Source organism: Bombina bombina, chromosome 8 (assembly GCF_027579735.1).
Source record: "Bombina bombina isolate aBomBom1 chromosome 8, aBomBom1.pri, whole genome shotgun sequence".
NCBI classification, from domain to species: Eukaryota; Metazoa; Chordata; class Amphibia; order Anura; family Bombinatoridae; genus Bombina; species Bombina bombina.
Genome location: NC_069506.1, coordinates 267,137,767 through 267,161,987, shown reverse-complemented (window position 1 = coordinate 267,161,987; position 24,221 = coordinate 267,137,767). Strand labels below are relative to the sequence as shown.

Below are 24,221 nucleotides of genomic sequence, written 5' to 3'. Positions count from 1 at the left end.
CTCTGTTTGCTCTCCTTCCACGAGTCATTGCGCGTATCAAACAGGAGAGAGCATCTATAATTATAATACCTCCTGCATGGCCTCGCAGGATCTGGTTTGCGGATCTGGTGAAGATGTCATCTCTTCCTCCTTGGATGTTATCTCTGAGGAAGGACCTTCTACTTCAGGGTCCCTTCCTCCATCCAAATCTAGATTCTCTGAAGCTGACTGCTTGGAGATTGAACGCCTAGTTTTGACTAGATGTGGTTTTTCTGAGGCGGTCATTGATACCATGCTTCAGGGTCGTAAACCTGTTACTCGCAAGATATACCATAAGGTATGGAGTAAATACCTTTTATTGGTGCAAATCTAAGGGTTTCTCCTGGAGCTGGGTGAGGATTCCCCGTATTTTATCCTTTCTTCAGGATGGCCTTGAGAAAGGGTTGTCAGTCAGTACTCTGAAGGGTCAGATATCTACACTGTCTATTCTTCTTCACAAACATCTGGCTGATTTGCCAGCTGTTCAGTCTTTTGTTCAGGCCCTGGTCAGAATCAGGCCTGTGTTTAAACCTGTTGCTCCTCCTTGGAGTCTTAACCTTGTTCTTAAAGTTTTGCAGTAGGCTCCGTTTTAGCCAATGCATTCTGTTGATATTAAATAGTTATCTTGGAAGGTTTTGTTTCTTCTTGCTATTTCTCCCGCTCGCAGAGTTTCTGAGCTTTCGGCTCTGCAGTGTGATTCCCTGTACCTTATTTTTCATGCAGTTAAGGCGGTCCTTGGTAAAAAACTGTTGGTGTCACAATCTAGGGGCGCTCAACAAGGCAGATATGAGACTAATGTGAATATCTACCAGATAGTATATTCCCTTTGCGAACATTCAATTAACAATGTGCATTCTGAGGAGTCACACTTAACAAAGGAATATAGGATAATATGCTGATGAACATCAAATGGTGTGACAACATACACAGTAAACCATAAGTGAGCAGCATAGAATATAGTCTTATCTAAGTCTTTACTGTGTATTCTTACAGATAAGTTCACAGTCCTTGACGGAATCTCCTGTGTTGATGTGTGAGTTTTTCACCATTGGATGGATGATTGTGTTCACGGCAGCTCTTCTCTTTTACAAAACAGCAAAACCAAATTATCTGTGAAAGAAAATCACAAAAGAAGGCGACTCCTAGTGTAATACTGTATTTCACCAATATCAACGACAAGTAGTAGAAATATACTCACAAGTGGAGCAGCACCAAATGTGCGAAGTGGTACAGGCTGAGACCTTAAGTTTCCCAGCAAACTGATCCTCCAGAGGATGTTGTAGCCTAGGTTTAAGCTGAGAAACGCGTTGCAATCTGTTTCATATATCATTTTAAATCACTTTTGGGTAATGTACATACCCATTGGTTTTTAATATTGTTTTTAATAAAAATTATGTCTAACAACATGGAAGCCTGAGCTTTATTGGACCACTTAGCACATTTGGTGCTGCTCCACTTGTTAGTATATTTCTACTACTTGTCGTTGATATTGGTCAAATCGCATACAGTATTACACTAGGAGGCGCCTTCTTTTGTGATTTTCTTTCACAGATAATAAGGTGGTCCTTGGTACTAAGTTAGGTTTTCTCCCTAAGGTTGTATCGGATCGAAACATTAATCAGGAAATTGTTATTCCTTTTTTATGTCTTAATCCTTCTCCCCATAAGGAAGGTTGCATAACCTGGATGTTGTGCATGCTCTAAAATTTTACCTTCAAGCAACTATAAGATTTTCGGCAATCTTCTGCCCTGTTTGTTGTTTTCTCTGGCAAGCGTAAAGGTCAGAAGGCCGCTTCTACTATCCTTTCCCTCTGGTTAAGAAGTGTTATCCGTTTAGCTTATGAGACAGCTGGACAGCAGCCTCCTGAGAGAATTACGGCTCATTCCACTAGGGCTGTCTCCTCTTCCTGGGCTTCCAAAAATTAAGCTTCTGTCCTTGGTCCTCTCTGCATACTTTTTCCAAATTCTACAAATTTGATACTTTTGCCTCAGCTGAGGCCTCTTTTGGGAGAAAGGTTCTTCAAGCGGTGGTGCCTTCTGTTTAAGTCTGCCTGCCTTGTTCTCCCTCCCTTTTCATTCTGTGTCCTCTAGCTTGGGTATTGGTTCCCACTAGTAATTGGAATGAAGTCATGAACTCTCCATGTCATAGGAAAGAAAACAAAATGTATGCTTACCTGATAAATTTCTTTCTTTCCGGGCATGGAGAGTCCACGACCCTGCCTTTTTTTTAATTTTTAATTCGTCAATTTTTTGGAGTAAACCTCAGGCACCTCTATACCTTTGTGTTTCTTCTTTTTCCATTTTCCTTCGGCTGAATGACTGGGGATTATGGGTAAGAAAGTGACACTTAACACCTCTGCTGGGGTGCTCTTTGCTTTCTCCTGCTGGCCAGAAGTTGAATATCCCACTAGTAGTTGGAATTAAAGGGACAGTGTACACCAGAATTTTTATTGTTTTAAAAGATAGATAATCCCTTTATTACCCATTCCCCAGTTTTCTAAGCCTCTGCAAACTGCCCTTTTATTTCAGTTCTTTTGACAGACTTGTAGTTTAGCCAATCAGTGTCTGCTCCCAGATAACTTTACGTGCACAAGCACAGTGTTATCTATATGAAACACATGAACTAACACCCTCTAATGGTGAAAAACTGTTAAAATGCATTCTGAAAAGAGGTGGCCTTCAAGGTCTAAGAAATTAGCATATGAACCTCCTAGGTTAAGCTTTCAACTAAGAATACCAAGAGAACAAAGCAAAATTGGTGATAAAAGTAAATTGGAAAATTGTTTAAATTTACATGCCCTATCCGAATCAGGAAAGTTTATTTTGGCCTAGACTGTCCCTTTAAGTTGTGGACTCTCAATGCCCGGAAAGAAAGAAATTTATAAGGTGAGCATAAATTTTGTTTTTCCTTCTATGGGCTTCTATAGTAATTTACATATCTTGTACTACTGTTGTTTATTGCTTTGCAATAACCTATCTTTCCCTCTTTGGGATACTACAATATTTTACATATCTTCTGCTGTTGCTATTTATTTCTGTGCAATAACATATTTTTCCCTCTATAGGATACTACAGTATTTTAAATATCTTCTGCTGTTGCTATTTATTGCTGTGTAATAACATATTTTTCCCTCTATGGGATATTTCATTCTTTTACTTATCTTGTAGTGTTGTTATTCATTGCTGGGCAATAACATATTTTCTTTCCTAAGACATAGAGAGTCCACAACGTCATTCCAATTACTAGTGGGAATATCACTCCTGGCCAGCAGGAGGAGGCAAAGAGCACCACAGCAAAGTTGTTAAGTGTCACTCCCCTACCCATAATCCACAGTCATTCTCTTTGTCTCTGTCAATGGAGGAGGTGAAGTTCGGTGTCTGAAGATATATTTCCTTTTCTGGGTACTTTTCCCTGCAAGCAAGGATTTGGGTTTAGCTGTGTCCACGTCAATCTCTTGAGTAAGAGTAGTGGTGGCTTTTAAGCAGTTAGGAAGTGGTGAGGTGGTCCTTGCTTGGTTTCCTAACAATATTGCTGCCCTAGTCATAGAAAACCAGAGTTGGTTACTCTGTTCTTTCTTTTTCTACAGGTCTCTGGGAGGAGTATGTGTCCTTTCACACCTTGTGAGCTGTCGTCCTGCCTGACAGCTGGAATTCAGGTAAGTGCTTTTGTCTTCTAGGAGGTATTGGAGACTTGCACTTGAAGAAAATTTAGCAGGCACTGTTTAAATGTGACTTTGGAGACTAAGGGGTTAATCTTTATTATGGTGTAAAAGTTTAGCCCCTCTATCTTTTATGGCTTCATTTGTGGCTCAAATGTATATCATGTACTAAATTTATTTTTTATATATTTAAAAATAGTGGCCATTTTTCAGAAACACACGCTTTTATTTGTAGCTGCTCTGTTTCTTGCCGGATGGTCACGTGACCCTCTCTTCCACTTACAGATTTTCTAAGCGGAGCGGCGTCTTCTATATCAGACATCTCCTTTGTTCACTTGATGCAGCAGGAGTGACCCGTGTCGTTTCTCTCTTCCAACTTGGTTTCTGGAGGTCAGGCAGGGCACCTCAGTAAGTCTGAGGTGTAGAGGACCTGAGTTGAGTTTTGTTAGGCTGTCGTTTTTTGTCTGAGTAAATTTCTTAAAGGGACAGTAGTTTTGATTTAATTTTTTTTTTTTTTTTTTTTATAGTTAATATGGATATAGAAAAAGACTCCCTTTCTTGTGATAAATGCTTATTATGCCTAGAGGCACAGATTGTTTTGCCTATGCAATTTTGTGCTGCATGCTTAGCTAGAACTCAATGTAAAGATAAATTATTGCCTTCTGAGCCCAATTTCTCTCAGGATGATGCAGTTCAGGCAATGCCACAGCTTTCTCCTCAAATGTCCCAAGCCCCAATGGCGTCACATACAGTGCCCTGCGGTTCCTCTCAGCCTCCTGGAGGCATATATCTGCCTGTAGATTTTGCTGCACAGATATCTTCTGCGATATCTGCTGCATTATTTGCTTTTCCTGCATTGGGGGAACGCAAGAGGAAAACTAAACATTTTTCAGATAGTAAGGTGTCTGTCCCATCTGCTGCTATGCAGGTTGCCCTCCCTCATAACTCTGATGAGGAGGTTACCTCTGTAGCTTCTGAGTGTGAAATCTCAGATTCTGACCGTGTAAATCCTTTGTCTGAAGTTGAAGAAGTAAACTTCAGGTTTAAGCTTGAACAGCTTTGTGTACTGTTAAAGGAGGTATTGACTACTTTGGACGACTCCGACTCTTCTGTCGCGGTCAACCCTAAAAAATGTAGTAAACTTAACAATTACTATGATGTTCCTTTCTCTGTGGAAGTGTTTCCTGTTCCAGACTGTGTGACGGAGATTATTTTGCAGGAATGGGAGAAACCAGGGATACCTTTCTCCCCTTCTCCTGTCTTTAAAAATATGTTTCCTGTTGCTGACTCAATTAAAGATTCATGGCGCACGGTGCTTAAGGTAGAAGGGGCTATTTATACTCTGGCTAAGAGAACTACGATTCCTATAGAGGATAGTTGCTCCTTTAAGAATCCCATGGACAAGAAGCTGGAGGCTTATTTGAAAAAGATGTATGTTCATCAATGGCAACCTGTAGTTTGTATTGCCACAGTAGCAAGTGCTGCATCTTATTAGTGCAATGCCTTGTCTGAATCAGTTTTAGTAGAGACTCCGTTAGAGGAGATCCAAGATAGGATTAAGGCTATCAAACTAGCCAAATTCTTTATTTCTGATGTTAACATGCAAGTTATTAGACTGGGAGCCAAGATGTCTGGCTTCACTGTCTTAGCCCGCATTGCTTTGTGGTTGCAATCTTGGTCAGCTGATGTTATCTCCAAGTCCAAGCTTCTGGCACTTCCTTACAAGGGTAAAACCTTGTTTGGACCTGGTCTGGCAGAAATCATTTCTGATATTACGGGCGGGAAAGGGTCTTTTCTACCACAAGACAAGAAGAACAGACCTAAAGGACGTCAAAGTAATTTTCGTTCTTTTCGTAACTTCAAAAGTCATCCTCTCCCAAGCAGGAGCAGTCCAAGTCTTTTTGGAAACCCAATCAGTCTTGGAACAAGGGGAAGCAATCTATGAAAGCCTCAGCTGAGTCTGTCAGCATGAAGGGTTTGCCCCCGGTCCGGGATCGGATCAAGTGGGGGGCAGACTTTCCCTTTTTTGTCAAGCGTAGATATGAGATGTCCCAGATCCTTGAGCTGTGGACATAGTATTTCAGGGTTACAAAATTAAATTGCAAATCTCATCCTCCCAGGGGCAGATTTCTCCTCTCAAGGTTATCTGCGGATCAGGTAAAAAGAGAGGCATTCTTAAGCTGTATTCAGGACCTTTACTCCCTGGGAGTGATTGTTCCAAGGGGCTAGGATTCTAGTCAAATCTATTTGTAGTTCCCAAAAAAAGAGGGAACTTTTCAACCCATTTTAGACCTAAAGTGTCTGAACAAGTTTCTCAGGGTGTTCGCTTGGCAGTTGTCAGATCTCAGGGAATTACGGTGGCGCCCTACGTGGACGACATATTGGTTCAGGCGCCATCTTTTAAAAAAGCAAACTCTCATACAGAGATCTTGTTGTTTTTTTCTCTATGTTCCCACAGATGGAAACTGAATCTAAGGAAAAAGAGTTCCCTTATTCCAGCTACAAGGGTGTGTTTCTTAGGCACCATCATAGATTCCCTATCTATGAAGATTTTTCTGACGGAGGTCAGGAAATCCAAACTTCTCTCCTCTTGCCTCTCTCTACAGTCTACTGTTCGGTCATCAGTGGCTCAATGTATGGAGGTAATTGGTCTGATGGTTGCTTCCATGGACATCATTCCCTTTGCTTGATTCCATTTGAGAGCTCTGCAATTATGCATGCTCAGACAATGGAACCATTCAGATCTGTCTCAGAGGATAGATCTGGACCAGTTGACAAGAGATTCTCTCTCGTGGTGGATTTCTCTTGATCATCTGTTTCAGGGCTCCTGGGTGATTGTGACCACGGACGCCAGCCTGTTAGGCTGGGGAGCAGTCTGGGACTCGTTAAAGGCTCAGGGCCTATGGATTCGGGAGGAGTCTTCTCTCCCCATAAACATCTTGGAATTAAGAGCGATCTTCACAGCTCTGATGGCCTGGCCTCAGTTGTCCTTAGCCCGGTTTATCAGGTTCCAGTCGGACAACATCACCTCAGTGGCTTACTTCAACCACCAGGGAATAACTCAGAGTTCCTTGGCTATGAAGGAAGTGACTCGGATTATTTAGTGGGCGGTAGCTCACATTTGTCTATCTGTTATCCACATTCCAGGAGTGGACAACTGGGAGACGGATTTCTTGAGCAGACAGACCTTTCATCCTGGGTACTGGGTTCTCCATCCAAAAGTGTTCTCCAGATTAACCCTCAAATGGGAGTTACCGGAGTTGGATCTAATGGCGTCTCGTCAGAATGCCTAACTCCCAAGGTACGGTACAAGGTCAAGAGAACCGCAGGCCGCTCTGATACATGCTCTGGTGGTTCCTTGGGATTTCGGTCTAGCATACCTGTTTCCTCCGTTTGCATTCCTTCAAACAGGAGAGAGCGTCTGTAATTCTAATAGCTCGTGCATGGCCTCGCAGTGAAGATGTCATCTCTTCCTCCTTGGAGGTTACCTCTGAGGAAGGATCTTCTAACTCAGGGTCCTTTCCTCCATCCAAATCTCGTTTCTCTGAAGCTAACTGCTTGGAGATTGAACGCTTAGTTTTGGCTAAGCGTGGGTTTTCTGAATCGGTCATTGATACCATGCTTCAGGCTCGCAAGCATGTTACTAGTAAATTTTACCATAAGGTATGGCGTAAATACCTTTATTGGTGTGAATCGAAGGACTACTCTTGGAGTAGGGTCAGGATTCTTAGAATTTTGTCTTTTCTCCAGGAAGGTCTGGAGAAAGGGTTGTAAGTCAGTTCTCTGAAAGGTCAGATTTCTGCATTATCTATTCTTTTACATAAGCGTCTGGCTGATGTGCCAGATGTTCAATCCTTTTGTCAGGTCCTGGTCAGAATCAGGCCTGTGTTTAATCCTTGGAGTCTTAACCTAGTTCTCAGAGATTTGCAGCTGGCTCCGTTTGAGCCAATGCATTCCATAGATATTAAGCTCTTATCTTGGAAGGTTTTGCTTCTTATTGCTATTTCTTCTGCTCTGAGAGTTTCCGAACTTTCGGGTTTGCAGTTCTATTTGCCTTACTTTATTTTTTATGCGGATAAGGCGGTCCTTCGTACTAAATTGGGGTTTCTCCCTAAGGTGGTTTCGGATAGAAATATTAATCAGGAAATTGTTGTTCCATCTCTGTGTCCTAATCCTTCTTCTAATAAGGAACGTCTGTTGCACAACTTGGATGTTGTGTACGCTCTAAAATTCTACCTACAGGCTACTAAGGATTTTCGCCAGTCCTCTGACCTGTTTGCTTGTTTCTCAAGAAAGCGTAAGAGTCAGAAGGCTACTGCTACTTCTCTTTCCCTCTTGTTGAGAAGTATGATTCATTTTGCCTATGAGACTGCTGGACAGCAGCCTCCTGACAGAATTACAGCTCATTCCACTAGGGCTGTCTCTTCTTCTTGGGCTTTCAAAAATTAAGCTTCTGTGGAACAGATTTGCAAGGCTGCAACATGGTCCTCTCTGCATACTTTTTCCAAATTCCCCAAATTTGATATTTTTGCCTCGATTGAGGTCTCTTTTGGGAGAAAGGTTCTTCAAGCGGTGGTGCCTTTCGTTTAGGTCTGCCTGTCTTGTTCTCCCTCCCTATGCATTCCGTGTCCTCTAGCTTGGGTATTGATTCCCACTAGTAATTGGAATGACGTTGTGGAGACTCCATGTCTTAGGAAAGAAAAGACCCCACCCTTTAGATTAGACAGTCATTTTTTGCCAAAACCTCAGGCATCTCTACACCTTGGTGTTATTTTCTTTTTCCATCTCCCTTCGGCGGAATGACTGGGGGTTATGGGTAAGGGAAGTGACACTGAACAGCTTCGCTGGGGTGCTCTTTGCCTCCTCCTGCTGGCCAGGAGTGAATATCCCACTAGTAATTGTAATGACGTTGTGGACTCTCCATGTCCGAAAAGAAAGGAATTTATCAGGTAAGCATAAATTTTATTTTTACGGTACCTATTTGGGATACTATAGTATTTTACATATCTCGTGCTTAGGGAATACTACCATATTTTATATATCTTCTGCTGTTGCTATTTAATACTGTGCAATAACATATTTTTCTCTCTATTGGATACTACAGTATTTTACATATATTGTGCTGTTAATATTTATTGCTGTGCAATAACATATTTTTCCCTCTATGGGATTATACAGTATTTTATGTATCTTGTAATGTTATTTATTGCTGTGCAATAACATATTTTCCCCTCTGGGGAATACTACAGTATTTTCCATATCTTATACTGTTGTTATTTTCTCCAGGCAATAACATGCTTTGGCCTTTGTGGGATACTCAGTTTGTTCCATATCCTGTTCTGTTGTTATTTATTGCCCTGCAATAAAATATATTTACTTGTATGGGGCTACAGCATTTTCTATATTGTATACTACTGTACTACTAATATTTATTGCTGTGCAATAGTATATTTTAGTTGAGTGGATACTATGGTATTTTCTATATGTGCGTCTTGTTATTCATTGTCAGGCAATTTTGTGCTGGTGTGTGGATACTACAGTATCATTTTGTATTTGTACTGTGGTACTACTGTAATTAATTGCTGTGCAATGCTCTACTTTAGACACAAGTGGATCTACAGTATTTGCCATATCTGCATTGCTGTTATTATTGTCGTGCACTAGTTTGTTTTGCTTGTCCCATGTTATTCGTTTTCATTTATTGGTGCGATTCTTCTTCGGCATGTTTTTTGTGTAGTATTACTGTTATTTATTTCTGTACAATAGTATACCTATTTGTATCTCTACAGTATCACTGTTATACAGGGCCTTTTCTCTGTGTTACACTTATGTTGAGTGATTCTTATAGGATACTCTATATTGAGTTCCTATTTATGAGGTTCTGTTGAGGTTGCTTACTCACTGCTTTTTCCATAGTTTTTTTCTCTTTCCTAAGAAACTTATGGAACAATTTGGATTTGTAATATTCTGAGATTCTTTTTCCTCTCTGCAGTTGCGATCAGCATAGTTCTTTTATATTTGAGTCAATATCTATGAAGAGTTTCTTTTGAGTTGTTAAACTCTACTTTCTGGGATGTTCTTTAGCTCAAAGGCCATCCTAGCAGCTATTTGATTTTACCAGTTGGTTTGTTGGTCCAATGTTTCTACTCCGAGGGTGCTGAAGCAGAAATGTTTACAAATCCGAGGGTGCTGAAGCAGAAATGTTTACAATATTTCCATCTTATTGGGAGGAGTGTCTACGGCTTTATTCATTACTTGTGGGAGTTAAGAACCTGGCCACCAGGAGGCAAAGACACCCCAGCCAAAGGCTTAAATACCTCCCCCACTCCCCTCATCCCCCAGTCATTCTTTGCCTTTCGTCAAAAGAGGTTGGCAGAGAAGTGTCGGAAGATTCGGAGTAGTCTCTTATGGAGGGTGGTACTCTTCGGAATGGGACTGGAGTTTTAAGTAGTCCTGTCAGCCTCTCAGTGAGAGCTTGAATGAAAACTAGAGTCCGGAGATGCAGGGAGAGTCTTTCTGCGAAACCATCTCGACAGCTCCATAAGCAATTAACGTTGACGAGTTTCGCTGCCTGCTTTCTGCACTCAAGTCCATGTCAGTAGTGATGCTACTATCCTGTCACACTAGAAATGCCGTGTTCCTGTTCCACGGCATATATTCTGGTAAGATCGTTTCATTTATACACGTTTGATAACGCAAGAAGACAAGGTCACAGTGTGTCTCCTTTTATCTGTATAGAATCAAGGGTTAATATCCTCGGAAAGGGGATTATTGAACAGGGGGGGATTTATGCATAATATTCTTTATTGTGTTTAATGCTGCGTCATGTGTGAGATGAAGCTCTGTCAATGTGTGAACAGTCAGGTTTCCTTAGAGAGGTATCGAAGCGGCCTTTTTTGCTGCGTTTTCTCGTTAGTGCAGGGGCGGTCCTGCATGGCACTCTATGTGACCGTGTGTAGCCTCTTTAACTTCCTCTTTCTTGACCGACGGTTGCAGGAGATGAATCGTTTTCTCTGTGGTCCGGGTCATAGGAGGTGGTGAATGCCCCCACTATTGGGGTATAAAGGTGCCATTTAATTTCTATCTAGTCCGTAATCAAAGCGCAAGCTATGGAGGACTCTGATATGTTAGAGGGTACTCCCTCTTTAACCAAATCTAATACCTGTGTTTATTGTGAGGAGGTTCCGGTTGATCCGCCTGCTCAACTATGTTCCACATGCTTTGATAAAATTGCAATATCTAAAAAGAATGAGATATTTAATACAACTGAGCCGTCCACCTCTGAGGGTTCTCCATCCCGCGAGGTGCGTTCCCTACATTCATCTCCGATTACACATGCTGCTCCCCAGGGCACTACTAATCCTCCCGCGGGAGGGGCCCTTTGGCCGCCAGATTTCGCTGACCAGTTACAAACAGCAGTCTCTGTGGCCTTCAATGTCCCAAGCGATAGGTGTAACATAGCTATCCTTCCCAAGAGTCATCTACTCTGTTGGATGTCTCTGATAGATTATCTGCTGATAAAGACAACTCCGACTCTTTGGAGGACGCTCTTTCTGGGTCGGAATTGGCGACATCTAGACCTCCGGATGCGGAGGAGTCAGACTTTAAGTTTAAGATGGAGTATTTGTGCTTTCTGTTAAAAGAGGTGCTTGCTACGTTAGAGGTTCCGGAACAGAAACTACCGGAGGAACCTTCCATCTCTAAGCTCGATAGGGTTTACAAGGACAGAGTGGTGCCTCAGACCTTCCCTGTCCCCTTTAAGATGGCTAATATTATTAAGAACGAATAGGATAAACTTGGCCCGTCCTTTTCTCCCTCTAATTCTTTTAAAAAACTGTTCATCCGTTCCGGACTCTCAGCTTGAGCTGTGGGGGGCCATCCCTAAGGTGGATGGTGCTATCTCCATGCTCGCTAAGCGCACAACTATCCCGCTCAAAGATAGCTCTTCGTTCAAGGAGCCCATGGATAAAAAAATTGGAATCCATGTTGAGACAGATGTTTCTGCTCACGGGGTTCGTTTTTTTTCAACCAGCAGCGGAGGTCACTGCGGTGGCTGGAGCTGCTACCCACTGGTGTAAAGCTCTGTCAGCTATGGTCGAGGTGGAGACTCCCCTCGTGGAGATACAAGAACAAATTAAGGCCTTAAGGGTAGCTAATTCATTCATCTGTGATGCAAATATGTGGATTATTCACCTGAATGCCAAGACACAGGTTATTCTGTTCTAGCCCGTAGGGCTCTGTGGTTAAAGTTGTGGTCTGCTGACATGACTTCCAAGTCTAGATTACTATCCCTCCCGTTTCAGGGAAAAGTTCTTTTTGGTCCAGACCTTGACCCTATTATATCCATGGTCACAGGAGGCATGGGTGCTTTCCTACCGCAGGATAAGAAGAATACGTTTAAGGGTTCCCAGCAACCTGCCGCGAAAACCTAGCAGTCTAAGGGATCTTGGAATCCAGCTGAATCTTGGAAAAAAGCCATGCAGAGCAAGAAGCCCGCCGAGACAAAATCGGCATGAAGGGGCAGCCCCCGATCCATCTCTTGATCGCGTAAGGGGCAGACTATCTCTTTTTTTGTGGAGGCTTGGATGAGAGACGTTCAGGACCCTTGGGTTCTGGAGGTCATTGCCCAGGGTTACAGGATAGGGTTCAAAACTCATCCGCCCAGGGGCAGATTCCTCCTGTCAAACCTCTCACCAAGACCGAGAAGAGAGACGCCTTTCTAGAGTGCTTAAGGGATCTCTCCTCTCTCAGAGTAATCATACCAGTACCTCTGGCAGAAAGAGGTCTGGGGTATTATTCAAACAGTTTCATGGTCCCAAAGAAGGAGGGCACGTTACGTCCGATTCTAGACCTAAAGTGCCTAAACAAGTCTCTGTCGGTCCCATCGTTCAAGATGGAGATGATCAGGTTCAACAGGGACAGTTCATGACTACAATAGATTTGAAGGATGCTTACCTTCACGTGCCAATCCACAAGGATCACTTCAGGTTCCTAAGATTTGCATTTCTGGACCAACCAGTTTGTGGCACTACCGTTTGACTTGGCGACTGCCCCAAGAGTCTTTTTGAAGGTTCTGGGAGCGCTGCTCGCAGTGGCAAGAGCCAGAGGTATTGCAGTGGCACCTTATCTGGACAACATCCTGGTCCAGTCTCCGTCCTACACTCTCGCGGAAGACCATTCGAGGGCTCTTCTTCTTCTCCTTCGATCCTATGGATGGAAGATCAATGTAGGAAAGAGTTTCCTGGTTCCCAGCAACAGAGTGGAATTCCTGGGCACGATAATAGATTCCATATCTATGAAGATATTGCTGACAGATCAGAGACGTTGCAAGATTGTGTCCAGCTGTCTTGCCCTTCAGACCTCCTCAAGGTCATCTGTGGCCCAGTGTATGGAGGTGATTGGGTCATGGTATCCAGGATAGATGTCATTCCATTCGCCGGGTTCCATCTCAGACTTCTTCATTTGTGCATGTTGAGACAATGGAACAGCGATCACTCGGACCTATCCCAACAGATCTCTCTGGACAACCGAACGAGGGAATCTCTCTTGGTGGATCAATCCGGGCCAACTGTCCCAGGGGACATCCTTCTTGAGACCATCCTGGGAGATTGTGACCACGGACGCAAGTCTGTCAGGATGGGGAGCTGTTTGGGGTGCCAGGAAGGCACAGGGCAGGTGGACTCAAGAGGAGTCTCTTCTCCCAATCAATATTCTGGAACTTTGAGCAATCTTCAACGCTCTGGGGGCTTGGCCCATTCTGGGGTCATCCCGATTCATCAGATTCCAGTCGGACAACATTACCTCGGTGGTTACATCAACCATCGGGGGGGACGAGAAGCTCCTTAGCTATGGGGGAAGTATCTTGGATTCTGGAATGGGCGGAGACCCACAACTGTTTGTTATCAGCAATCCATTTATTTGTGGTGTATTCTGGGAACCGCAAGGGGCAGAGGGCCTCTTCCACTTCCCTATCTTTTTGCTTGGGGAGCATTATTCGCTTGGCCTGTGAGACAGCGGGACTTAAGCCTCCTCAGAGGATTACGGCTCACTCAACTAGGGCTGTGGATTCTTCATGGGCCTTTAAAAGGCAATTAAACCCCAAACATTTCCTTCATGACTCAGATAGAGAATACAATTTTAAGCAATATTCCAATTTACTGCTATTACCTAATTTGCTGCAATCTTTAGATATCCTTTGTTAAAGAAAAATCAATGCACATTGGTGAGCCAATCACATGAGGCATCTATGTGCAGCCACCTATCAGAAGCTACTGAGCCTATCTAGATATGCTTTTCAGGAAAGAATATCAAGAGAACGAAGCAAATTAGATAATAGAAGTAAATTAGAAAGTTGTTTAAAATGGTATTCTCTATCTGAATCATTAAAGAAAAAAATGTGGGTTTAATGTCCCTTTAAGAATGAGGCCTCTATAGAGCAGATTTGTAAGGCGGCTACTTGGTCCTCCGTACATACTTTTGATAAATTTTTACAAATTTTATGTCTTTGCTTCGGCGGAAGCAGTTTTGGGAGAAAGGTTTTGCAGGCTGTGGTGCCCTCAGATTAGGGTCCGCCTCCTTTTGCCCTCCCGTTTTTCTCATTCAGTGTCCTCTAGAGCTTGGGTATTTGTTTCCCACAAGTAATGAATGAAGCCGTGGACTCTCCTCCCATTAAGATGGAAAACATAAATTATGTTTACCTGATCATTTCATTTCAATCTGTGGGAGGAGAGTCCACGGCTCACGCCCGTTTCTTCGGTGGGCGGACCTAAATTTATTTTTGTTCTTCTGGCACTATTTATACCCTGATATTTCTCCTACTGTTCCTTGTTCCCTTGGCAGAATGACTGGGGGATGAGGGGAGTGGGGACGGTATTTAAGCCTTTGGCTGGGGTGTGTCTGCCTCCTCCTGGTGGCCAGGTTCTTAATTCCCAAAAGTAATGAATGAAGCCGTGGACTCTCCTCCCACGGATGGAAATTAAATTATCAATCAGGTAAGCATAATTTATGTTTTTTCTTTGCTCGGCCTTGTCTCGGAGATTGCTATAAGGATCTGGGCCAGATGTTGCAGCAGAGTTTCTAACTTTTAATCTGTGGGTCCAGTGTTCCTTTTTCCTTTTAGGTGTATGCACCTTTCCATTTCAGTCTCTAATTTTTTTGGTTTGGAGATTTATCTTTTTATAATAGCGTTAGATCTGCTCGGTACTATAAATTTTATTTCTGGCCTTTTGGCCTGTCTCTTTATAGATTTTCCTCAAGGGATGGAAATTTGTATCTATTCAGGTACATAGTTCATTATTATGCATGGCAATCTGTTAGCATCCTCAAATCTTTCCATCCCTTCAGGATGTAATTGAAGGAGTTTTTGGACAGCATCCCTTGTCTTTTTTTCCTTTGCAGTTCTGTGTAGTGGCATCTAGGGTTAATATTTTCTGCCCTTTTGTTCCTATACATATACTAGATTTTCTAGTTCTTTCTCCATTCTTGATATTTGAAGAAGGAGATTTTCTCCAACATTGGTGTGTCCGGTCCACGGCGTCATCCTTACTTGTGGGATATTCTCTTCCCCAACAGGAAATGGCAAAGAGTCCCAGCAAAGCTGGTCACATGATCCCTCCTAGGCTCCGCCCACCCCAGTCATTCGACCGTCGGACAGGAGGAAATATATATAGGAGAAACCATATGATACCGTGGTGACTGTAGTTAGAGAAAATAATTCATCAGACCTGATTAAAAAACCAGGGCGGGCCGTGGACCGGACACACCGTTGGAGAAAGTAATTTATTAGGTAAGCATAAATTCTGTTTTCTCCAACATTGGTGTGTCCGGTCCACGGCGTCATCCTTACTTGTGGGAACCAATACCAAAGCTTTAGGACACGGATGAAGGGAGGGAGCAAATCAGGTCACCTAAACGGAAGGAACCACAGCTTGCAAAACCTTTCTCCCAAAAATAGCCTCCGAAGAAGCAAAAGTATCAAATTTGTAAAATTTGGCAAAAGTGTGCAGTGAAGACCAAGTCGCTGCCTTACATATCTGGTCAACAGAAGCCTCGTTCTTGAAGGCCCATGTGGAAGCCACAGCCCTAGTGGAGTGAGCTGTGATTCTTTAAGGAGGCTGCCGTCCGGCAGTCTCATAAGCCAATCGGATGATGCTTTTAAGCCAAAAGGAAAGAGAGGTAGAAGTCGCTTTTTGACCTCTCCTTTTACCAGAATAAACAACAAACAAGGAAGATGTTTGTCTGAAATCTTTAGTAGCCTCTAAATAGAACTTTAGAGCACGGACAACGTCCAAATTGTGTAACAAACGTTCCTTCTTTGAAACTGGATTCGGACACAAAGAAGGCACAGGCAACATCTCCACGGAGATGGTTAAGAGTTTTTTGGTGTTTAAATGTAGTTTTTATTCTTCTATCAAGTGTTTGTTATTTTAAAATAGTGCTGGTATGTACTATTTACTCTGAAACAGAAAAGGATGAAGATTTCTGTTTGTAAGAGGAAGATGATTTTAGCAGACAGTAACTAAAATCGGTTGCTGTTTCCACATAGGACTGTTGAGATGAAGTAACTTCAGTTGGGGGAAACAGTTAGCAGACTTTTCTGCTTAAGGTATGACTAGCCATATTTCTAACAAGACTGTGTAATGCTGGAAGGCTGTCATTTCCCCTCATGGGGACCGGTAAGCCATTTTCTTAGTCAAAAACAAACAGAATAAAGGGCTTATTATGGGCTAAAAAACTGGTAGACATTTTTATGGGCTAAATCGATTGCTTTATTTGTGCATATTATTCAAATTTAGGCTAACAATTGACATTTATAATCTTGGGGAACGTTTATAAAACGGCAGGCACTGTATTGGACACCTTTTTCAGTCAGGGGGCTTTTCTAGTCATAGACTGAGCCTCATTTTCGCGCCATTAATGCGCAGTTGTTTTTTGAGAACAGGGCATGCAGATGCATGTGTGTGGATCTAAGAATCTCTGAAAAAGCTTTTAGAAGGCGTCATTTGGTATCGTATTCCCCTCAGGGTTTGGTTGGGTCTTAGCAAAGACTGTATCTGGGACTGTATAGGGGTTAAATTGAAAAACGGCTCCGGTTCCGTTATTTTAAGGGTTAAAGCTCTGAAATTTGGTGTGCAATACTTTTAAGGCTTTAAGACACTGTGGTGAAAATTTGGTAATTTTTGAACAATTCCTTCATACTTTTTCACATATTCAGTAATAAAGTGTTTTCTGTTTGAAATTTAAAGTGACAGTAACGGTTTTATTTTAAAACGTTTTTGTGCATTGTTGACAAGTTTAAGCCTGTTTAACATGTCTATACCTTCAGATAAGCTATGTTCTATATGTATGAAAGCCAATGTGTCTCCCCATTTAAATTTATGTGACAATTGTGCCATAGCGTCCAAACAAAGTAAGGACAGTACTGCCACAAATAATGATATTGCCCAAGATGATTCCTCAAATGAGGGGAGTAAACATGATACTACATCATCTCCTACTGTGTCTACACCAGTTTTGCCCATGCAGGAGGCCCCTAGTACATCTAGTGCGCCAATGCTTATTACCATGCAACAATTAACTGCTGTAATGGATAACTCCATAGCAAATCTTTTATCCAAAATGCCTACTTATCAGAGAAAGCGTGATTGCTCTGTTTTGAACACTGAAGAGCAAGAGGACGCTGATGATAATTGTTCTGTCATACCCTCACACCAATCTGAAGGGGCCATGAGGGAGGTTTTGTCTGAGGGAGAAATTTCAGATTCAGGAAAAATTTCTCATCAAGCTGAACCTGATGTTGTGACATTTAAATTTAAATTAGAACATCTCCGCGCACTGCTTAAGGAGGTGTTATCTACTCTGGATGATTGTGACAATTTGGTCATTCCAGAGAAATTATGCAAGATGGACAGGTTCCTAGAGGTTCCGGTGCCCCCCCGACGCTTTTCCTATACCCAAGCGGGTGGCGGATATAGTAAATAAAGAGTGGGAAAAGCCCGGCATACCTTTTGTTCCTCCCCCTATATTTAAGAAATTATTTCCTATGGTCGACCCCAGAAAGGACTTATGGCAGACAGTCCCCAAGGTCGAGGGGGCAGTTTCTACTCTAAACAAACGCACTACTATTCCTTTCGAAGATAGTTGTGCTTTCAAAGATCCTATGGATAAAAAATTGGAAGGTTTGCTTAAAAAGATTTTTGTACAGCAAGGCTACCTTCTACAACCAATTTCATGCATTGTTCCTGTCACTACGGCAGCGTGGTTCTGGTTCGAGGAACTAGAAAAGTCGCTCAGTAGAGAAACTCCATATGAGGAGGTTATGGACAGAGTTCACGCACTTAAATTGGCTAACTCTTTTATTTTAGATGCCGCTTTGCAATTAGCAAAATTAGCGGCGAAAAATTCAGGGTTTGCTATTGTGGCGCGCAGAGCGCTTTGGCTAAAGTCTTGGTCAGCGGATGTGTCATCCAAGACAAAATTACTTAACATTCCTTTCAAAGGTAAAACTTTATTTGGACCTGATTTGAAAGAGATTATTTCAGTCATCACTGGGGGAAAGGGCCACGCCCTTCCACAGGATAGGTCTTTTAAGGCTAAAAATAAGCCTAATTTTCGTCCCTTTCGCAGAAATGGACCAGCCTCTAATTCTGCATCCTCTAAGCAAGAGGGTAATGCCTCACAACCCAAACCAGCCTGGAAACCAATGCAAGGCTGGAACAAAGGTAAGCAGGCCAAGAAACCTGCCACTGCTAACAAGACAGCATGAAGGAGTAGCCCCCGATCCGGGACCGGATCTGGTGGGGGGCAGACTCTCTCTTTGCTCAGGCTTGGGCAAGAGATGTTCAGGATCCTTGGGCGCTAGAAATAGTTTCTCAAGGTTATCTCCTGGAATTCAAGGAACTACCCCCAAGGGGAAGGTTCCACAAGTCTCACTTATCCTCAAACCAAATAAAGAGACAGGCATTCTTACATTGTGTAGAAGACCTGTTAAAGATGGGAGTGATACACCCAGTTCCAATAAAGGAACTAGGAATGGGATTTTATTCCAATCTGTTCGTAGTTCCCAAAAAAGAGGGAACGTTCAGACCAATTTTGGATTTGAAGATCCTAAACAAATTTCTCAGGGTACCATCGTTCAAAATGGAAACTATTCAAACGATTCTACCCACCATCCAGGAAAGTCAATTTATGACTACCGTGGATCTAAAGGATGCGTACCTACATATCCCTATCCACAAGGAACATAATCAGTTCCTAAGGTTCGCTTTTCTGGACAAACATTACCAGTTTGTGGCTCTTCCATTCGGATTAGCCACTGCTCCAAGGATTTTCACAAAGGTGCTAGGGTCCCTTCTAGCGGTTCTAAGACCAAGGGGCATTGCAGTAGTACCTTACTTGGACGACATTCTAATACAAGCGTCGTCCCTGTCAAAGGCAAAGGCTCATACGGACATCGTTCTAGCCTTTCTCACATCTCACGGATGGAAGGTGAACAAAGAAAAGAGTTCTCTGTCCCCGTCAACAAGAGTTCCGTTCTTGGGAACAATAATAGATTCCTTAGAAATGAGGATTTTTCTGACAGAGGTCAGAAAATCAAAACTTCTAAGCTCTTGTCAAGTGCTTCATTCTGTTCCTCGTCCTTCCATAGCGCAGTGCATGGAAGTAATAGGATTGATGGTTGCAACAATGGACGTAGTTCCTTTTGCACGAATTCATCTAAGACCATTACAACTGTGCATGCTCAAACAGTGGAATGGGGATTATACAGACTTGTCTCCAATGATTCAAGTAGATCAAAAGACCAGAGATTCACTCCGTTGGTGGCTGACCCTGGACCCTCTGTCCCAGGGAATGAGCTTCCGCAGGCCAGAGTGGGTCATTGTCACGACCGACGCCAGTCTAGTGGGCTGGGGTGCGGTCTGGGAATCCCTGAAAGCTCAGGGTCTATGGTCTCGGGAAGAGTCTCTTCTCCCGATAAACATTCTGGAACTGAGAGCGATATTCAATGCTCTCAAAGCTTGGCCTCAACTAGCAAAGGCCAAATTCATAAGGTTCCAATCAGACAACATGACGACTGTTGCTTATATCAATCATCAAGGGGGGACAAAGAGTTCCCTGGCGATGAAAGAAGTGACCAAAATAATTCAATGGGCGGAGGATCACTCCTGCCACTTGTCTGCGATCCACATCCCAGGAGTGGAAAATTGGGAAGCGGATTTTCTGAGTCGTCAGACATTTCATCCGGGGGAGTGGGAACTCCATCCGGAAATCTTTGCCCAAATAACTCAATTATGGGGCATTCCAGACATGGATCTGATGGCGTCTCGTCAGAACTTCAAGGTTCCTTGCTACGGGTCCAGATCCAGGGATCCCAAGGCGACTCTAGTAGATGCACTAGTAGCACCTTGGATTTTCAACCTAGCTTACGTATTCCCACCGTTTCCTCTCATTCTCAGGCTGGTAGCCAGGATCAATCAGGAGAGGGCCTCGGTGATCTTGATACCTCCTGCGTGGCCACGCAGGACTTGGTATGCAGACCTGGTGAATATGTCATCGGCTCCACCATGGAAGCTACCTTTGAGACAGGACCTTCTTGTTCAAGGTCCATTCGAACACCCAAATCTGGTCTCCCTCCAACTGACGGCTTGGAGATTGAACGCTTGATTCTATCAAAGCGTGGGTTTTCAGATTCGGTGATAGATACTCTGGTTCAGGCCAGAAAACCTGTAACTAGAAAAATTTACCATAAAATATGGAAAAAATATATCTGTTGGTGAATCCAAGGGATTCCCATGGAATAAAATAAAAATTCCTAAGATTCTCTCCTTTCTTCAAGAAGGTTTGGAGAAAGGATTATCTGCAAGTTCCCTAAAGGGACAGATCTCTGCTTTATCTGTCTTACTACACAAAAGACTGGCAGCTGTGCCAGATGTTCAAGCATTTGTTCAGGCTCTGGTTAGGATCAAGCCTGTTTACAGACCTTTGACTCCTCCCTGGAGTCTAAATCTAGTTCTTTCAGTTCTTCAAGGGATTCCGTTTGAACCCTTACATTCCATAGATATTAAGTTACTATCTTGGAAAGTTTTGTTTTTGGTTGCAATTTCTTCTGCTAGAAGAGTTTCAGAGTTATCTGCTCTGCAGTGTTCTCCTCCTTATCTGTTGTTCCATGCAGATAAGGTGGTTTTGCGTACTAAGCCTGGTTTTCTTCCTAAAGTTGTTTCTAACAAAAATATTAACCAGGAGATAGTTGTACCTTCTTTGTGTCCGAATCCAGTTTCAAAGAAGGAACGTTTGTTACACAATTTGGACGTTGTCCGTGCTCTAAAGTTCTATTTAGAGGCTACTAAAGATTTCAGACAAACATCTTCCTCGTTTGTTGTTTATTCTGGTAAAAGGAGAGGTCAAAAAGCGACTAATACCTCTCTTTCCTTTTGGCTTAAAAGCATCATCCGATTGGCTTATGAGACTGCCGGACGGCAGCCTCCTTAAAGAATCACAGCTCACTCCACTAGGGCTGTGGCTTCCACATGGGCCTTCAAGAACGAGGCTTCTGTTGACCAGATATGTAAGGCAGCGACTTGGTCTTCACTGCACACTTTTGCCAAATTTTACAAATTTGATACTTTTGCTTCTTCGGAGGCTATTTTTGGGAGAAAGGTTTTGCAAGCTGTGGTTCCTTCCGTTTAGGTGACCTGATTTGCTCCCTCCCTTCATCCGTGTCCTAAAGCTTTGGTATTGGTTCCCACAAGTAAGGATGACGCCGTGGACCGGACACACCAATGTTGGAGAAAACAGAATTTATGCTTACCTAATAAATTACTTTCTCCAACGGTGTGTCCGGTCCACGGCCCGCCCTGGTTTTTTAATCAGGTCTGATGAATTATTTTCTCTAACTACAGTCACCACGGTATCATATGGTTTCTCCTATATATATTTCCTCCTGTCCGTCGGTCGAATGACTGGGGTGGGCGGAGCCTAGGAGGGATCATGTGACCAGCTTTGCTGGGACTCTTTGCCATTTCCTGTTGGGGAAGAGAATATCCCACAAGTAAGGATGACGCCGTGGACCGGACACACCGTTGGAGAAAGTAATTTATCAGGTAAGCATAAATTCTGTTTTTAATAGACCAGGTCGTGTTGTCAGTATCCTGGATGTTTTGTAATGTTTTTGCTAAATGCTTTTAACTTTTTTTAAAACTTTTTTGTCTCGGTGGAGACTGTTCTGGGTAGGAAGGTTTTTCAGGCGTTGGTTTATGGTAATAGGTGCCTGCCTTCTTGTTTCCCACACGTTTTTCACTTGTGGACTCCTTAGCTTGGCTATTGGTTCCCATGAGTAAGGATTTTGTGGACTCTTGGCACCTAGAAAGAAAACATAATTTATGCTTGCCTGATAAATTCCTTTCTTTCTGGGTTGGCGGTAGTTATAGTTTACCCTACTATCTTTCTTACTTCTTCCTCCTTTTCCTCGGCTATGCGTACTACTGGGAGAGAGAGGAAAGTGGGAGAGATACTTAAAGCTTTGTTGTGGGGTGTCATTGCGTCCTCCTGGTGGCCAGGAAGTGAATTTCCACAAGTAAGAATTTTTTGGACTCTTACCACCAAGAAAGAAAGGAATTTATAAGGTATGCATAAATTATGTTTTTTTTTTGTATTTAACATAAGTTGAATAAATGTGAAGTATATCTTTAATTAAAAAAAAGTAAATAAAATAAACACACATGTCACTATAAAAGTGTGTGCAGACACTCTGCCAAAGCATGTTTTTTACTGTATCTGGTTTTTTTTCCCGATAGGAAAAGGTGACCTTTCCCAGTAAGCCAGAGGCCAGCTTCAATTTGCTGAATTCATTGTGTAATGGGGTTGGTTCCAGACAGAAACCCTCTATGGATGGGGTGCATAGAATACGAGTGGATTTTAGGGTGAGCCTGTTCACATTGTTTAGAATTTTTCATTGCTTATGATTGTAGCACTATTATTCTGATGGGGAGTTATTTACCCTTTGGTAAATATCCCCAAGGCAGAACATACAGTGATCTGATATGTCATTGCAAAAAATGCAGCATATCTGCAGAAAGGACAGGACACATGCAGGAACTGTTAGCGCTTTAACTTTGTAGTGCTTCTTCACATTAGACTGTTCTCTTCAAACTGAGCTGTGCTCTGGCTGCACTGTGTAAGTTTTCCTTAACACAGCGCATCCAGAGCAAAGTGCTGTTTGAAGTGCGCAGTCAAATATGCAACAGCGCATTTCTTGTTGACTGTCCCTCAGATTTTTTCAAACCCGCCCCCTAGCCTTTCCCAGTCTGTAAAGCTGTTTATTTTGAATGTAAGACGTTAATATGAGCATTGCATCTTTTTATTACTAAATTTCTATGTTAGACCAAGAGAAAAGGAAACGGATTTATTCAAGAGACATGTTAAAAAATTTTTTTTTTAGGCAGCTAATTTGCAATGCAATTTTCAACTACTGCACTATATTATAAAATGTTAAAAATGTCTTTATTCTTCAGTTAACCAACACATTACAATTGAACTGGTGCCTTAGTGTAACTGTCCAATTTAAAATTTAATTTTATTTAAAAATGACCTGCAGAAACAATTTCACTTAAAAAAAAATCTCATTGCAGAAAGTGAAGAAAAGTTCATCATCTGGGGTAAATATTTGAGGTATAATGATGCAACACTAGTGTCAAAATACATTTAACACTGAATTATCTCTTTTGCAGGAGGATTGTGATGTGGAGAATGTGTGGGAGATGAGGGGACTCAGTATACTAACTACTGTGCCTATCACACCAAGGGTGGTCTGCTTTTTGTGCGCTAGCAGTGGGCGTGTGGAGGTAAGAACACGTGGGACTTGTTAATAGAGACATTTTCATGGGTTAAAGAATCATCATTTCACTTAAAGTTAGACTGTTCAGAATGTATAGGTTAATAGTACTACATCAACTTGGAAAAAGTTGGAATAATACTAGGTAGGTCCTCCCTCTTTCTGACCCTCCTGGTACTTTGTTTAAAAGTGTTTGTCTTTGAAAACAAATTCAGTGCCAACTTTCCATGTTTAAATCACATAAAGAAAAAACTTTAGCAAACTTCTCCCTGTGTAATTTTCTCTCCGTAGTTTTCAAATCTTCTACTTGGAGAAGGTTGCTCTCTTTGTAATTCTTCTAATTTTGTTATTATTACCTTCCTACTGGATTGCTTTATATCAGTTTTCCCTATCACCTGTATTCTATCCATGAATTACTGTAAGGGTTCTACCATCCTGCTTATTGCTCTCAAAACAATTACCTTTCACATTCTGCACTATGGGCTCTCACCTTTTAGACATGGGTTTTTTACTCCATCATTCAACTAAACAGGGTCTTTTGTTATATCCTTCAAGGGTCGGTTCCAAGGGGGGGCATTGGGGGGCAATGCCCACCCAAATGGAATGCTGTGCCCCCTTTTAAAAATATTGATATGCTCATACGTTTTAAAAATAATAAATAAAATAATGAATTGTTATGTAATGCTGCATGCTGAGGGCGGAGTTAGCTGCCGAACT

General features: G+C 42.4%; 1 protein-coding gene across 1 annotated transcript in view; it reads left to right on the top strand.

Annotated features, from left to right (window-relative positions):
* The window catches only part of KMT2A (lysine methyltransferase 2A), a 555,423-nt gene that overhangs the window by 202,197 nt on the left and 329,005 nt on the right, over positions 1–24,221 (top strand). Inside the window, exons 9-10 of the mRNA XM_053691137.1 lie at positions 22,468–22,593; positions 23,401–23,514. Coding sequence (XP_053547112.1) covers positions 22,468–22,593; positions 23,401–23,514 — 240 coding nt within the window. The remainder of the gene's footprint in view (positions 1–22,467; positions 22,594–23,400; positions 23,515–24,221) is intronic.